This window comes from Mytilus trossulus, chromosome 10, assembly GCF_036588685.1.
Source record: "Mytilus trossulus isolate FHL-02 chromosome 10, PNRI_Mtr1.1.1.hap1, whole genome shotgun sequence".
NCBI lineage: Eukaryota > Metazoa > Mollusca > Bivalvia > Mytilida > Mytilidae > Mytilus > Mytilus trossulus.
The window spans coordinates 34,771,686-34,790,872 of NC_086382.1; the positions used below are offsets into that span (position 1 = coordinate 34,771,686).

At 32.0% G+C, this 19,187-nt stretch overlaps 1 protein-coding gene across 1 annotated transcript; it reads right to left on the reverse strand.

Moving 5' to 3' along the window:
- Positions 1-13,410: 13,410 nt before the first annotated feature.
- On the reverse strand, positions 13,411-18,456 carry LOC134687852 (fucolectin-7-like). Its single transcript, XM_063548310.1, has 2 exons — positions 18,222-18,456; positions 13,411-13,628 (listed from the first exon to the last, which is right to left on the reverse strand). The coding sequence occupies exons 1-2, from the start codon at positions 18,454-18,456 to the stop codon at positions 13,411-13,413; spliced, it is 453 nt and encodes a 150-aa protein (XP_063404380.1).
- Between the last annotated feature and the right edge of the window lie 731 nt (positions 18,457-19,187).

Consider the following 19,187-nt stretch of genomic DNA (forward strand, 5'->3'; position numbering starts at 1 on the left):
GTGTTTCTTATTCTTACAAGAATAAATGAATATGTTAGTTAAACATTTAATAAATAATAAACTTATATTTAAAATTTGAATATTTCAAATCTTACAATAGTTATGAGTATATACATATTTTTTTCTTGTTTATTGTTTCCGTTAAGCTTCTATGGCATACTGTGCATATTTCCTCTATTTTTCATATTTCTAATTTTTCTTTTTAGTTAGGGGTGTATTATATAAAAATACATATTTTGATAACTATGTGACTACCAGTTGTGTTAGGGCTGTAGCACTCATACTTTCAACAAGAACACACAAAACTCTATTTCTAACGATATATCGAGTACACCTTTAGATTTCTTTAACTGATTCCCAATAAATAATAGAAATAGAAAAGCTATATTACGACTTATCTATTCAAGATACTCTCCGATACGAAATAATGAAACTCATAGTAACTCAAACCGATTGGACCCATAGAAGGGACGTGTTGATATATGAAATATATTAAAGTTGTGTTATCTCGATCACTTATCAATCCTTTACCAAACGGTAATTTCGCAATGAAATGAATGGAATATTTGCCACTGAACGTTAAACACCAAACAATCAATCAACCAATTGCAAACTAGATGTGTTGAATTTTTTAATCAAGGACATTATAAAAAAAAATCTTTTTGAATGGATAAGGGAGATGAATCGAACGCATATATACGACATGTCAACAAACGGAACTCAACGTAAGAAAACGAAACAGTCAACAACAGAAAATAAATTGGAACACGGATGTTTAATGACAACAATAAAATGCAAGGTTGCAAAAAAGGATATTAAGTTGTTAACTGTTGTCTTTTAAACACACTGCAGTATCGGTAAACATGTATTATGGATTTTATTATAACAAAATTACTGCTCCATAACGATACGTTCGTAGAGTTTCGTCCGTTCGTAAGATGTTGAGAAACCTCTAATAGACTCAATGCGTGATGGTTACTACAAGACATATATAGACTCTTTTGAAGTCGTTTCCCCTTATAACTGTGTTGTGGGAGCCTCGTGTTAAGAGCGAAACAAAACATTTTGAAGTTCTACAAAATGTTAACACCTACGATCGTGTCATATTCAGTGATATATGAAACTGCCATACAATACGACGAGTAAGGATAGACGATGATAGTAAATACTTTGACTTGAGAGCCAAAAAAAACAAGGTGCTTATACTTACAATCTTTCACTGAAATAAAAAATAAAAACTTAACGAATTTAAACAATATTAGTGATCAAATCCAATTGCAAAGCGTCCTATACCAATGCAAAATCAAACAAAAATAGTACATAAGACACAACTTAGAAAACTAAAGACGAAGCAACACGCACATACCAACAACCTGGGTGATATCAGGTGCTCCGGAAAGGTAGTCTGATCCTGTTGTCTATGTTGAAACAGTCGTGTTGCTCATTTTATTAAAAACCCAGTTGGTAGTCTTTTTCGGCAGGTTATATTCCTAAAAACGGGATGGGATTGTAGTAACGACATAAGGAAAATATCTTACATCATCTGTGAAACGAATATTCGTAACGGTCAAGCAACTGATCAGAAAGTCTGGAACTGTTTACGATTGGGAAATATATACTCCTTTTGCAGGCGCTGCTGGAATGTTACTACATAGAAATGAACAGTTAACAATCGGGTTACTGAAATCTTCTCTTTTGTCGAAAAGTTTTGTTTTTAACCGACCCTCATTGTCAATTTCTAGATGTAAGTCAGGATATGAAGCAGACTTAACAGTATCTGTTATATTCTTTATCTGTAGTAAGACGGACAGATGCGTTCAACATAGTCACCAATGTTTGCGTTATTTAGTAATAAACTTCATCTCTATAACGGAGAGTAATATTAAAGGATATTGCTAACTTATTTCTTTTCTACGTATTTAGTTCCTGTATAAAGTCAGCCCAATAAGAATAAAGGAACAACTGGACAAGAAGAGGACACCAACAATGCAAAGATTTCATAACACAATAAAGTGAATGTATTCAGGTAAGCTTGTTTAGAAACTGTGATTTTACATAAAATCAATGAATATTTAGAAATCCTCCTAGAAAAATATCTCCCAAAATATTTTCTATATGATATGATTTTAAAAAAAAGTTGTTATTTTTAACATCCAATCATTGCTCTGAAATGTCGCAACCATTCACCTATGAAGGGTGTACGAAAGTGAACTTAATGTAAAAAAAAATAAAGTACAACTGTTTCCCTGTAGCTGATTCAAAGATAATATATACGAAATACAAACGGAAAATTAGGAATATTTATCTGCTTTTTAGAGTATGTTTTTGAATTAAAAGTATGTAAAAAAGGAAACAATAAAAAAATATGACTTACATATTCTAAAATACAAAAACAAATGCATGGCATTTAGAAGGAATGTTTTAAATACTTCTATCTACAAAATCTGTGACTGTTGCTGGAAACCAATATTTTTTTTATCCAAGGTGTCTTTAAATATCTGATAAATTATTATGTCACAATTTAACTTAAATAGCCAAAACTGGTATAAAGACATTTTACACAGAAGTCGGCCATTTAACGGCACTAACTCATAGAAGAATGTTGACTAGAGTAAAATTATCATGTTGATAGATTTGGTTCTCATTATTTTTGTTTTATATATATATTACTAAAACATTAATATGTTACAATAATCGAGCTTTCATCTTCATTTTTTGTCCTATGCTTCTATAGAAGAATAGTTGCATTTACTCATTAAAACGTGAATGTTCTTTATTTAAACAAAACAAATAGAACAAAAAGAAACAAATATAGCCTTAACTCGAAAAAAAAGATCCTACATAACATTGAGAATGGAAATGGGGAATGTATCAAAGAGACAACAACCCGAACATAGAAAAAACAACAGGTCGTCAATGTAACGAGAAATTCCCGCACATGGAGATGTCCTTCAGCTGGCCCCTAAACAAATATATACTAGTAAAGTGATAATGAACGCCATACTAATTTCCAAATTGTACACAAGAAACTAAAATTAAAAAAATACAAGACTAACAAAGACCAGAGGCTCCTGACTTGGGACAGGCGCAAAAATGCGGCGGGGTTAAACATGTTTATGAGATCTCAACCCTACCCCTATACCTCTAGGAAATGTAGAAAAGTAAACGCATAACAATACGTACATTTAAAATTCAATTCAAGAGAAGTCCGAGTCTGATGTCAGAAGATGTAACCAAAAAAAATTTAAACATAATGACAATTATACATAAATTACAACAGAATACTAGCAGTTAACTGACATGTATATATGTCAAACTAATTTTTAATCTTACATTGATCACATTTAGATCCATCATAGCCATACTGACATATGCAATGGTAACCCTGAAGACTGCTCTTACATACACCATATACGCATGGATCCGGGTCACAATCTGTAATACATAGAAATAAAATAAAACATACAAGATACAATTGTGAAAGGAAATGGGGAATGTGTTTAACAGACAACAACCCTATCAAAGAGAAGAAACCAGCCAAAGTCCATTAATGGGTCTTTATCAAAGCGAGATATTCGATGGCAGAATAGGTCACACAATTCGGTACTATTGTTGTACATTTAGATGCAGGTATTTTAGTGGTCAACCTAGACATAATGGGGTGCATGAAACTTATGTAAAATCATTGAAAGAGATCTTCCTCCTCAGAAGTTTGTTAAGTGGTTCGGATGCACATTTTCACAATACACTGAAAACACCAATTTATTGTTGAAATATTAATCAACTTAACAAATCTAAATTTATATGTCGATCGTAAAAAAGTTTGGAATTGATCTGATATAATTTTTGACGTATTATCATCTAACGCCGTGTGCTTCTCGAAAAGGATGAAAAACCATTTGTTCGTTGTAGATATAACTTACATCGTTAAACAAGAATCTAATACTTACAATCTATGACTGAAATAACAAAAATTATATAAAACATACTTTTGATATAAAGACTATAGATTTAATTCATCCTCCCTACGTCTGATAAAAATGAAAAAGCAAATATACAAGTCATTCAAATAGAAACGTAATGCCTTCTTAATTATGCAAATTTGTTAGGAAAAGAATGACTAAAATCAGAAAAAAAATCGTATTTCCCTAGACGAACAGGAAACCTTGGTCCATCAGAACCAAATGATTTCCCAAAAGTGTTCAGGAGGATTTCTGTTGCTCAATATATATGTTGCTGTTTTCCGTTTGTTATTTTTATTTTTTCACTTTGTCTTTATTACTTGCTGTCATGATGATTTCTAATAACACCTTTTATATATTCTTTTCAATAAAATGCCAAAAACACTCATCTCAAGTCGGATCGTATTTAATTTCGAAATGTGCGATTTTTCTAACTAAGTCAGTGTATAAAAGTTTATTTCTGCATCGTTTCATAACCATCACATATTTGCATTTGATAAAAAAAATAGAATATAGATACATCTAAACAAATATAATGCACCTGTCTTAAATAAAGACTACAGTAGTATACCGCTGTTCGAAAGTCATAAATCGGTTAAGAGAAAACAAACTAAAACTGAGGTAAACCCATCATGTGATGTAACTTGATGTGTAGTGAGTGGTTTGTCATTTGTTGAGGTGGTTCATAAATGTTTCTCGTTCCTCGTTTTTTATATAGTTTAGACCGTTGGTTTTCCCGTTTGAAATGTTTGACAATAATTATTTGTTTGAAATACTGTATAGCTTGCTGTACGTTGTGAGCCAATGTTGATGACCTTACTATGATGGTGTACTTCTTACAAATTTTGACTTAAATGGAGCGTTGTCTCATTGGCATTCATACCACATATTCTTATATCTAAATATATTCATGTACTAGTTAGTACCTGAAAGCTAAAAAAAACCCACCGTTTAAGCACATTAGTAAAATACATTTTAAACTTACTTTTATCACATATAGTTCCATAATATCCTTGGTGACATGTGCAACTGTAACCCCGAAGACTACTCTTACATACACCATGCGTGCACGGATTAGGGTCGCAGTCTGTAATTAGTTCAAACATAATTTTCGAATATGTCAAAATGAAATGGAAATTACCTGTCAAATAAGAAAGGCAAATAACAAAAACCTGTCCTCATAATAAATTACGCCTTTTGCATATTTCGTCTACAAAACAGAATAAATCAGTGATATCTTATAAATAATCCGATTGATCATCCGTTATGTCGGTAATACTTCTAGATAGAAAACAAACTGACAACGCCATGGTTTAAAAACAAAAAGACAAACAGACAAATTATAGTACAGAATACACAACATAGAAAACTAAAGACTAAGCAACACGATCCCCATCAAAAACTGGGGTGATCTCAGGTGTTCCGGAAGGGTTAGCAGAATCTGCTCCATATGTGGCACCCGTCGTGTTGCTTATGTTATTACAAATTCGGTAAATAATCTAATTCTGTAGGTCTCATTCGTCCCAAAAGGGACGGGTATTGTAGTTAAAACATAAGGAACCTATCCGATATCATCTGTGAAACGGTTATTCAATAATGGTCAACCAACTCGTGATGGCGTCCGTAAATTTCACGCATGGGATGATTTCAAATTCACCATTTAGAACTCTTGGCTTAATAGCTTCCTTGTGATTAGCTATCCTCTGTAATCTTCGTTTTGCAATTAGGTCACTCTGATATTGATTTTGACCCTAGCATAATCTTCTAATTTCTGTCTTGTTTATAATTATTGTACCGTGGATCTTAGTATGAAATTACTTAGTATGCTGATGTTTTATAGGAAAACGATGAGTCACATATTAAAGCCTTTTTGACCTTGACCTAAATAATAAATTGATTTATGTACAGTGTGGAAGTTTTGTACCATGGGACTTTAACTTATAGAATCGTAAAAAAGACATGGCTAGAAATCGTTCACAGTCAATAAGAGATAAATTCAAAATATTCAGTTGGCAATGCAATAGTTTGAAACCTTTGAGAAACGCTCTTATGGTAAATAGATCAAACATCGAATAATTAATCTTAATATTTCTTTATAAAAGTGATGCAACCTACCCAAGGTGTCACACAGTAATCTGGCATTACATTTATCAGTAGTGCAGCACTTTTCACATAAAACTGTTTCAGTTGTTGAGCGAACAGTTTTCGAAGGGTTTTCTGACCTAGCTCCTTTCTTAAACTTAGAAGTTGTTTTAGTTGAGACATGTCTTTTTCCAACGACTGGTATACTGATAATTGGAATGCATCGCTTCAAATATTGTCAAAAGAGATATGAAATAAAACGTCAAATTTCAACAGTACAATTTTGTCGGTGCGTTTCGCCTGTGAAGTGTAACTACACATTTATCTAATTTACTACTCAGTGTTGAACCCCTTTGTGTTGATCTCTTCATATTGCATTTATATGAATAATTGCTACGGAAAAAGTTAAACTCCGCTGTTTGACTCAGCGAATGTCGTACGAATCGTCCTTATAATTAAAACTTTTCCAGAATTTGATGTTGATGTTAGTTTCATGTAGGTATTCTTGTGATTCTTTCTATCTTTTGCTACCGAATCCATTTAGAGCTTGACATATTAAATATATATATCGACACGTTTTCATATGTTAAACTCTGTGCCAGATGTTGTCCCAGCACATTGTTTTATTTTGTATCGGTGGGTGACTGTCGTTAAAATTACTACTGAATATATCAAATATTTAATTAAAGTGCACTGTTCGTTTTTATTATATACTTCTCTCATCTGATAATATATATATATATATAAAATATAAGAAAACACTTATTTACAATATATTTTACCTGATGACTGCTGCAACCCAAGTCAAACCATTCATGACCGTCATTAGAAACATATTTACGAATACTGCATAACTTCATGAAACGTAAAATTAAGAGAAAAAATAGTCTTGTACGTATTTTAAAAATATCATTAAATACAATGTTCTAGAAGCGAAATTCATTTCCGTTATGAGAAAAATTTCTTATATACAGCTTAAAATTAAAAATGCAGATTTATCGCTTTCTAAGAAGTCTTTTTAAAATGTATAAAACTGCATAATCATAAGCTCATTAAATAACCATAAGAAACAAAAATGTATATTTAAAAAAAAGAATTGCATTGCTTGATGATTTAGATGTTTATTTACCTCTTGGTCGCTACATCGATTAGAAGTTGTACAGTCTGAAGGCTTGGTCACATGGTCGCATTGAAAGCATGTTAGTCCTATAGCGAAATTATATTGTTATATTTGTTTTAAGAAAGAAACGGCAAATATAAAACTGATCGTAAATCTTCAATTGATTTTTAACTAGAGGTATTGTAATTGGATTTAATTTGTAATCAAGATTTCAATATTTTTTGTATTTAAGTTTACAACCAAATGTAATTAAATATCCGTTTCTAGCAAAACATCTTTTCTAACTTGTTTCAATACCATCTCATTTTGTATATGAAGTATTGTATTCATTTGGTGTTGTTCGCTGGTGTTTATCTATGTTTTCAGACTATTTTTTTGAGTATTTGTGTGTTGGTATTGTTTTGTGGTTTATTAAAACTACGGTATATTTAAGTAATTACTGTTGACAAAGATTCGGATATTCGAAAATGCAGATATACATGACCATTATATGGTGGTACACCAACGAAGGAAAGTTTTATATAACAAACGGACATTATGTTTTTTTAATAGTAATTGATAAATAAAATTGAAAGCATTTCATCAACTATTTTGAAATACTTATTACATTTTATTTTTAATAGTTCATTTATATTATTGACATTCCAAACACCAACAGTATTAATTATGTTAGCGATATCGCGACAATGATGTCAAATATTATCGAACATTATTTCAAAATGATATGTTAAAGATGTAATTAATATTTAACTTTTGCTTTATATACAGTCTAAAACTGTCCTTGAACTCATCACTATTTTTTACAGACCTTCTGATAGGCAACCATGATGTAAAATAAGTACGCAAATGTCTGAAATAAAAACAAAACAGCTTCTATGCAGTACATGTATAAGATTTTGCTCTATTTCAAATATCATTTAATATGTATGTTGTTATCAAATGTAACTAACTAATCATTACGACGAAAAGAAAAAAATGCAAAAATACTGAACCCGAAAACTATTCAAAACGTGAAGTCCCTAATCAAATGGCAAAATCAAAAGCTCAAACATAGCAAACGAATGGATAACAACTGTCATATTGCTTACATGGTACAGGCATTTTCTATGTAGAAAATTGTGGATTGAACCTGCTTTATAGCTAACTAAACCTCTCACTTGTATGACAGTCGAATCAAACTCCATTATATTGACAACGATGTAGATATATTTACTTAAAGCTACTTTTTAGCAGGACGTGTTCTTCTTGATTTAGAACAATTTAGTCAAATACGCACTTGAAACTAATGAATCGACTTCCATTCTATAAATCATAGAAACTAATTATTTTCAAAATATATAAATGATAGCATACTTACGAATAGCGTAAATGAAGAGAATCATTTATCCGAACAAAATATAAGAAATGTCTGCCAATAGGTAAGTGTGCAACTTGTACAAACTTAAATTAAAGCCTTATCTATCTAGATATGTAACTTTAGTTGACAATAAGCTACTTTTAAAATGAAGTTATTTCGTCTTCAAATACTTGACCCAACAAAGTCACTTTTGCGGGCTGAATTTGAGACCCCCCTATTTTAATCGGACAAAAATTTAAATCCAGAACAAACAAAATATACATGCAAACAGGTGAGCAAATATTCGCCTTAGTTTTCACTATTAACTATGCTTTTGTCAATTTAGGATCAATTTTTTTTTTTACATAGATATATACCCCTATACCCATATTTCTGAAACCTCAATATTAGGCTAATATTAGCATGTAAAATATATCATATTCAAGTTGCCAAATCGTTTTAACGTATGAATCAAATCCTTCGAAATTTTTACAAAATGTTTAGCTTAACCTAGTTTATCAATGGGATAAAAACAAGAAAAATTAAACGAAAAATATCTGATTTTATGTAGTAATTTTCAACACCAATGTTGATTAAAATACCTCGTATCAACGAAATTATTTGGTTTTGTAAGAGAGCCATTGTCTTTATAATAAACACGATTTTTTTATATTCTAGTATCGTAAGGTATCAGATAAGAGCTAAATAGTCACGTCGACTATTAGTCAAAACTCTCCCTCTATTTTATTCTCCATTAATCATCTTCATTCGTTCAGCCAATTTCTCCTTTCATATGCTTAGATACGTTATTAAAAAGTGTTCAGACCTATGGACAAAATGCAATATTATATGAAGCATAAGATGAATTTTTTATTTTCGACTTACGACTTTGAATATCACTTTAGTATCTTTCGCTACTCATTTTGTGAAAGGTTTACACTTGTTTAATGCCGGAATCGAAGTAATACAATACTCACCAAATATCTTATTGATAACATATATCTGTCAATGTAGAGTTGCAATTCACTCAATTAAAATGTAATATCGTGTTCACTAAAATTCAACAACAATCTCAGCAGTTTACTTTCCAATTCAAATTTTCGCTGAATTACCAAAAAAAAACCAGTATAAAAACCAAAACCAGTAAAATATTAACTATAAAAAGACGTTTAATAAATATCATCCATTTATTGCAAATATTTTTGAAAAGGTAGAAATGATGTATACTTGAGTTGAAAAAAGTAGAAAAAACATGTTGGATTATGCACAAAACACTGTTTCTTTGTTAATAACATTAACGGTACCAATTTTCCTGAACCAGTTGCGCATTTCGTCAATACATGTCTCTTCAGTGATGCTCGTGGCTAAGATATGTGAAATCCAAAGCTTTTATAAAAGAGGAAGAGCTATAATCCAAAAGGTCCAGAAAAGTAAATTAGTTCTGTCTAGTGGGCTGGTGATACCCTCGGGGACTAACAGTCCACCAGTAGAGGCATCGATCCAGTAGTAGTTATAACATTAACGGTGCCTATTTGCCTGCACCAGATGCGGATTTCGACTATACATGTCTCGTCAGTGATGCTCGTGGCCAAAATATTTGAAATCCAAAGCTTTTATTGAAGGTGAAAAGCTGTAATTCAAAAGGTCCAAATTGTATAGCCAAATCCGTGAAAAGAATCAGAGCTTTGCATGAGGGAGATACATTCCATAATTTGTAATGATTTCAAACATTTTTAAAAGTAAATTTGAATAACACAAAAAATCCGTATTTTCTTGCCAGTACCGAAGTACTGGGATAGTGATACCCTCGGGGACTAACAGTCCACCAGCAGAGGCATCGACTCTGTGGTAGTATTAACATCAACGGTACTAATTTTCCTGCACCAGATGCACATTTCGACAATGCATGTCTCTTCAGTGATGCTCGTTGCTAAAATATTTGAAATCCAAAGCTTTTATTCAAGGTGAAGAGCTATAAACCAAAAGGTCCATAAAGTATAGCCAAAATCCGTGAAAAAAATCAGAGCTTTGCATGAGATAGATACATTCCTTAATTTGTAATAATTTCAAACGTTTTGTAACAGCAAACTTTAGTAAACCAAAAAATCCGTATTTTCTTCCTATTACCGAAGTATTGGCTTCGGGGCGGGTGATACCCTCGGGATCTAACAATCCACCAGAAGAGGCATAGTTCCAGTGATAGTAATAACATTAACGGTACAAATGTTTTTCCTGCACCAGATTCTCATTTCGACAATGCATGTCTCTTCATTGATGCTCGTGGCCAAAATATTTGAAATCCAAAGCTTTTATTCAAGGTGAAGAGCTATAATCCAAAAGGTCCATAAAGTTTAGCCAAAATCCGTGAAAAAAAATCAGACCTTTGCATGAGGTAGATACATTCCTTAATTTGTAATAATTTCAAACGTTTTGTAACAGCAAACTTTAATAACACAATAAATCCGTATTTTCTTGCTATTACCGAAGTATTGGCTACTGGGCGGGTGATACCCTCGGGAACTAACAATCCACCAGAAGAGGCATAGTTCCAGTGATAGTAATACCATTAATAGTACCAATGTTTTTGCACCAGATGCGCATTTCGACAATGCATGTCTCTTCATTGATGCTCGTGGCCAAAATATTTGAAATCCAAAGCTTATATAAAAGAGGGACGAAAGACATCAAAGGGACAGTCAAACTCGTAAATCTAAAACAAACTGACAACTCCATGGCTAAAAATGAAAAAAGACAAACAGAAAAACAATAGTACACATGACACAACATAGAAAACTAAAGAATAAACAACACGAACCCCACCAAAAACTAGGGGTGATCTCAGGTGCTCCGGAAGGGTAAGCAGATCCTGCTCCACATTCGGCACCCGTCGTGTTGCTTATGTGATTACAAATCCGGTATAAGGTGAAGAGCTATAATTCAAAAGGTCCAAAAAGTATAGTTAAATCCGTGAAAAAAATCAAAGCTTTGCATGAGGGAGATACATTCCTTAATTTGTAACAATTTCAAACATTTTGTAACAGCAAACTTTAATAACACAAAAAAGCCGTATTTTCGTGCCAGTTCTGAGGTACTGGCTACTGGGCTGGTGATACCATCAGGATTAACAGTCTACAAACAGAGGCATCGACCCAGTGGTATTAAAAACATTAACGGAACCCATTTTTTCCTGCACCAGATGCGCATTTTGACAATACATGACTCTTCAGAATATTATACTGGCGTATTTAATTATAATATATTTTCAGCTATTGCTGTGGACAAAGGGAACATTTTACAAAAAAAACTGGTTGAATTATGACTGTTATACCAATATAATGTTGCCTGTTGGTTCTTATGCTCTCAATTGCTAGATTCAGTCGTGTTTTCCTTATATCTCGAGCAAACATGATATTAATAGATCACGTAGTGAATCTATAGGCCTCACATGCATTGTTAAAAACACACAATGATTATATTAATTTACCTTGCATACACATATTTACCTCGATATGAATCATTATAAGGTAAAATGACTGAATCCACTTTATAAAATAGCATATTGAAATGGGGGTGTGTGTCAAAGAGACAACAACACACAAAATGGCAGACAACAACAAAGGCCACCCATGAGTCTTTAACACAACGAGAAAAGCCCGTACCCGGAAACGACACATTCCCCATACCCATTCTCAATTTGATTCAACTACTGGCCCCTTAACAAAAAGTGTGTACTAGTTTAGTGAAAATGACCGTCTTACTATCAGTATGTATTGAACATGTATAGTCGGCTATAAAAATCCTGACATAACAAATACGATTAAATTCTATTGAGAATAAAAGTTTTTAATCATTATCCGTTACTCAACATATAAATAGTAATATTTTGAATCTATATTTTGAAGCATCCTTCCAACCAGCTATGGGGTAGTTTTGTCATAAAGATCTTTTTGTTTCATTCTGTTTTTGAATGTTTTCGTATTTGAATTTGTATTTGTATGTGCCTGTGTATATGTATGTTTGTGTGTGTATGTGTATGCGTATATGTAAGTGTATGTGTATGTGTCTTCACATTTTTATAACAGATTCAGAGTGGTTCTTCACAAAACAAATTTATATCTTCGAGTCCATTGATTTCCAGAAAAAATTCTGTTATATGAGATTATGAAGTCTATCTTTTAAATTGAGAATAGGGAATACTAGTGAATATCGTAGAAAAATCAAAGCACTGAATGTTGCTGCAGCAACATTGCAAAGATTGTGATCTGATATTTAGCAGTAGATCGTTAGAATTTACGAAAATCCACATCTGATTGGCATCACTAGATATAGTCAGATATCTCATCATAATATTTTCGAAGGACATATTTTACAGCATAAAGAATAGAATTCTACACTTAAAAAAGATGTGTAAGCGAACATTTTAATGATCCAGCTATGTATCGTTCTTTATATGGAGTTTTTTGAAGTTTTGGTATCCAGTATAACGATGGTATATTTGTTCGTTTTCTTTGATGTTAAATCCAAATGAAAGAAGGAAAGATTGATGGTTTTGTAAAATTTCATCCTTTATAAATGACTTTTAAGAATATGAAATAGTACAAGTTGTGCTGTTTATTATAAGCTCTTTTATTAAACATTGCAAATAATAATAACGCATCCACAACATCCGGGCTCTTGAATGGGTGAGAAACCCCTGTGTTCATACTACATCGTAGTTTCTGCATGCGCTTCTGAATGTTTAATAGAATACTTTTGATCCATTCAGATAAAGTGTCCTGTACTGGTTCGTCTACTACAATTGCGATTATGTATAAACATTAATCATTACTATACATTTGACAGCTCAATTTTTTCAATACTTAAATAGAAATAGACATAATAAAATCAATTTTATATTATATAAAGTCACACTAAAAACCATACACTTCAACTTCGGAAAGATGAAAGTAATCTGGTGCTGCGGTATTAACACTGGTTAATTTTACTATTTGTCCTTCTGGTAATGCAAAACATGGTGTAACTATGATCTGTTTAGGTGCAGCTGGACCAATGAACTGACCACATAGCTTCATTTGACACGTATCTAAGCTATTTCCGACATAAATAACCATTTTCTTGAGTCGATCATCTACAACAAAGAATATTCATTGTTACGGAATTGATTTTGTTGATTCATGCACATATCTCACTCTGTAGAGAATTTTAGACTTTGTCGCTGAAATTAACATGTGACTCGACTTTTGTGGAATGTCTTTAATCGGCATGATTAATAAAAGAAGCTAGTAATCTAAGGGGAGAGGGACTCAAGATACCAGAAGGACATTCAAGAGAGTCGGCGAGGATAATAGTCTGCACTTAATAATGGTGGTTGGAAAAAAAATAAGCTCCCTTTGTTTACAAAGTATTCTCGTTTAGAATTAATACATTGACTACAATATATAGTATAATGCAAACTAGTAGACATGGTTACATAAATCCTGAGTTATTGAGCTGCTTATTACAAATTTCGCCACAAAATACGTAAAAGAAGTAGTGGCGGTAAACACCCTTATACCCGTACTTTTAAAATTTACCATAAGAAAACTGTATACCCATTACTACTGCTGCAAAAGCATAAGTCAACAACATTACATTCAGAAAAGAATAACTGACATTGAAAGTTACGTAGAAAGAAATTAAACAGCAAAATTCAACACGGTAATCACAGAAGATAGAGTTTAAGGGGAGGGAGGCAAAGGCAGTGACATGGAACGTTCATAAATAGATTAATTAAATGATTTCGAAAAACTTGCTAAATCGTATATATGTGGAATATATACCAAATAATAGAAATACTAACGAAAAAGAAACAGAGCCCAAGGCCGCATTATATTGTTATACAAAATCTAGCGGTTGATCTCCGAGAATATTCATATGACACCGGTGCAGTTTTAAAAGCGAAGTAGTTAAAAAAAGTTTGAAAAGCGAAGTAGATTTCATGGTCATAGACGGGTTGAAACTGACAAATGTAAATATAAATAAGGCAGTTCCAAAGGTTGAAAAGACAAGAAAAACTATGATAATACTTGTGGAAGTTGCAAATATAGACAACATAACGACGATACTATAAGCAAAACCAGTTCTAAGAAAATCTAATAAATTCAGAGATGTGTAAATAGAAAACAGTTTACCTCGAGAAATTGTTTTTTTAGATTTTGATTACAGATCTATACTCCATGAAATGGAAAAAAGACAAATTAGACTCTGATTTCTCTTGAACCGAATTTTAATGTGCGTACTGTCACTGACTGTTATGCGTTTACTTTTAAACATTGACTAGAGGTAATGGGGGAGGGTGGAGATCTCATAAACATGTTTAATCCCACCGCATTGCCTGTTCCAAGTCAGGAGCCTCTGGCCTTTGTTAGTCTTGTATTATTTTTATTTTTATCTTCTTGTGTACAATTTGGAGTTCAGTATGGCGTCCGTTATTACTTAACTACTATATACAGTGTATATTTGTTAAGGGGCCAGCCGAAGACGCCTCCGGATGCAGGAGTTTCTCGCTGCATTGAAGACCTGTTGGTGACCTTCTGCTGTTTTCTGTTCCATGCATGGTCGGGTTGTTGTCTCTTTGAAACATTCCCAATTTCAATTCTCAATTTCCCATTGTATTAAGTATAAAACAGTGGTAAAACAATTGACGCATCTTGAAAACCACAAAAATATAGAGACTCAATGGGAACACTACACCATGACAACTCTAAAGATAATAGTGGATCATTTGATGTAAATATCAACAAAAGTGATAAAATTAATGGACATGGAAGAAGACATATACTAGGAAGAGGTTGTTTCCCATGCAATATATATTAATTAACTTCATTTGTTTATAATCGGCATAGCTTAAACGCACTTGGCAAATGATAATGATATTTGTACGAATAAGTAATTATGGCTTGAAAACCGCAAATGGTTACTTATAGATGTTTAGATGCAGTAGGCCTCCTATTGAAAAAGGAACTATAAGAATTGATTAAGGTAACAAAGGAAAATGAGTTAGAGTTGGAGTTGGTAAAATTAGCATATATGAAAAACTCTTTAAATGTGTTTATGTATGTGTCGTCTATCTACCCCAGAATTCTCAACACAATACGTAAATGCGGATAATTTCTTTAGTGTTTTAGTGGAGCAAAAGTATTCAATACCTCTCTTTCTATTAATGTGAATAATTTAAACAGTCGATTCGGTAATTACATCGATTTCATTCAGGGAATAGACCAACTAAGTGAGCGTCAAATTATCGATTTGAAAGCCAACAGATGTGATGAAATATTAAGTGAACTTTTATAAACTGTGAATTATTGTGATTTGAATGGGCAATATCCTATCCATGATATTTTGAAATATGTTTCTGTTATTATAAAAGGATCATCAGTTGTCGATTACTGTGTTGTGCCGTAGGACAGTGTATGTCAATATAAACATTTCGAAGTTATAGAACACTATTAACTATCTAGTGTTATATGTAATAATTGTACTCGGCCAGGTCCTTTTAGTCCAAGACATATACCAGTTGATTTTGTATTATGTAGGGAATTCGAAACCAATTGTTATATGCTTAATGAAATAAGTTCTATTTATCTATCACATAATGACATTATACCATGAGCAATCTAAAGAATACACATGTTTTATATAATGTGAAAAATCGAAAGGTCGAAAATTTGTATATGTTAAACACATTGTTTGTATTGATTTACATAAGGACATTATCATAGATGAAGTTCATAACATAGATATCATAAAGTTGTTATAAATGCAAAAAAATGTAAAAGTGTTTTAACCATATCCAACCTGAGTCATGCAAGACTAGTTCTATTTTTCATAAATTATACATGAAGCTATACATTTTACTGAACGTTTTAATCTTTAATGAGAAAATATGTTTTTTATAATGATTATTTGAAATATTTAATATACATTATTTTACTTGTGTTTCAGTTCTGGTAATGTACCAAATACGTTTAATAAGGGACTTATAACTCCTATACCATAATGTTCTACATCCGATCATAGAGATCCCTTAATATATAGGGGTATTTCTTTAGCTACATTCGCATACAAAATGTATTGTAGTATATGCATATAAAAGATGACTCAAATGAATAAGATAAAGGGAGATAATTAACGATGAGTAAAATGGTTTTATGAAAATCAAAAGTACAATTGAGTAAACAGTAATATACCGCTGTTCTCGTTCGAAACAGAATCACTGAAGTGTGCAACTATATAAACACTATACCATCAAAAATAGAAACCAGGAAAAAGTACAAAAATTATCAACATCTTTAGCTTTTATGGACTTTAAAACAGGTAAATTACTAAAAAAAAATAGAGGTTTTTGTTGTTTAACAAAATGAAAAATATAGATATAAGTTCAAAGTTTATGTACTCTTGAAAACACATGGTGATTTCCAGCACAATTTGTCTTCTTCAATACTGTACGATTTAATGGTATGGTTATTAGTGATTGTGTAGGTATTTTGGGAACCAGGGAATTTTATTTCATTAATGAAGTCCAAAATAGGCCCATGAGATTATTTTTACACAAAATGATGCCATAGCCTGTGATATGGGTTGAAACCATAATGCGTTAAATAATATTCAAGTGTCTTGAGACACTGGGCTAGGTGTTCCGTAATAAATTCCATTGGATAAATTTGTACATACGAAAGTGTAATACTATCATTAAAAACGGTAGCTTTAGAGGTATTGAGATGTTAAAATTGTTCATTTATGACTAGTACTGTCATTTTTGAGAATTGAACATTAATTGTATTAAACAAATGAAAGAAGAGGTAGTTTATAAGTTCAAGTCAAAGTTTTGGATATGCAGCGGAAAGTAAGTTGAGGACTTAAAAATAGTTAAAGATAACTATTGTACTTTGATTTAGTATTTGAAAAATGTTCTGTCAATACAAACAAAAGGTTTTTTTGCAATATTTCAATGATTGAAACTTGAAGGGTTGAAAGAACTGAAGTTCACGTTAGGACATGTTTTAACTGTAGCTCTAATATTGAAGAATAACGTCATGTTTTTTTTAAAATCCCTACTAATATGTAGATTAAAGACGAATAGTGATACATGAAGCTATACATTTTACTGGACGTTTTAATCTTTTATCAGATAACGACGAAAATGTTTTTTTTTTTAAAACTACAATGTATGTTTTTTCTTTAGTTGCCAAAACCAGCAACAATATTCTATTGAGAAGAAACAGTATTGTACTCCTTAGTTATTTAAGAAATAAATGTTTTACTTTCGTTTAGTATAGTTGTATTATGTAAATATTAGTTGTAAATGTGTATAAATATGTTTATATTGTGTCTTAAAAGTCTGTCATATATCTTTTTGAGATTGTTGCATATAATGCAAATGTTATAGTATTAAATGTTTATTTCTGTAAATCTCATTTTATGTTTGTATGTGGTCAGACGGTAATAACATGTTGAATCTGATCCTTCAAACTCATAAATCGAAAAATTAACTAACAACGCCTAGCTAAAAGAGAAAGAGACAAACAAAGAATAGAAAATTAAACACAACTAAAAAATTGGAAACACAAACCCCAACTAAAACTGGGGATGATTTCAGGTGCTCCTGAAGGGTAGAAGCAGACACATATATTTTTAATTCAGAAAGGTCACAAAACATCTGATCATACAAATGTCTACTTACTACACTGGTTACATGCATTCCGATTTGTACTGACCACCTTCTGTATCTTGTATACTTGACCGAGATTGACCCACCAGAAAGGCTCGAGTTCAACAAGTGTATGAAAGTGATTGTATGGTTCTTTTACTCCGTCAACGCCTAGTCTTGATTCATAATGTTGATAGGTAGAACTCTGTCCAGTTGTCTTGCCTTGAGACACAAGAATTCCTTCTCCTTTATGAATAGGAAAACACATATCTTAACGTGTTTGAAATTACATTGAACTAATGTATCAACTATCTTAATACAGTTCGACAGAGATATTCCACACTTGACTACTAACTTGAAGGCTTCTGAACACCAATTTATTTTTGCAAAACTTTCTCGAGAAAAAAATAAAGCAAATATATAATTTTTTGCGACAATTGAGAACTTGGATCTTACCTTGTCTAATTACACCCAGTGCAGATGAAAATCGAGAAATTAAATCGCTGTTAATATGGGTAGAAAAGGGGGAAACACGAAATAAGGTATTTGCGAAAATAAGTTGCTTTACAGTTAGTGTGAATAGGCTTGCATACTTAATGTATAGATTTTAATCAATTACATGTGACATCGAGCTAGATTGAACATCTGTAAAACAATTTAAACACTTTCTGATTATCCAATGAACTATTAATTAGATGATTGGTTTTAAATAAGTTATATTATCTAATGCATGTATAAAGTGTACAGTAAAATAGAAACATGTAATTTGTTACAGATTGTCACCCTTTTGAATGCAATGGTGCTGCATTAAAAAAGATACTATTATAAGTTATATGGTTCGCTACTGACCCCATACGGATCCATAGAGGGTTAGTAAAATCCATAGGGGGTGAGGCCGGAGGCCGAGTCCCCTATGAATTTTATTCACCCTCTATGGATCCGTAGGGGGTCAGTAGTTAACCGTATAACGAATTTATCGGACGCTGGACTTTTTCTGCG

What these genes read in the sequence shown, in the direction of transcription:
- LOC134687852 (XM_063548310.1), bottom strand. Translation starts at nt 18,456, where the DNA reads ATGTGTTTTCCTATTCATAAAGGAGAAGGAATTCTTGTGTCTCAAGGC. An exon ending in GAATGCATGTAACCAGTGTA is followed by an intron (nt 13,629 to 18,221) that starts GTAAGTAGACAT and finishes TCTTTGTTGTAG; the next exon opens with ATGATCGACTCAAGAAAATG.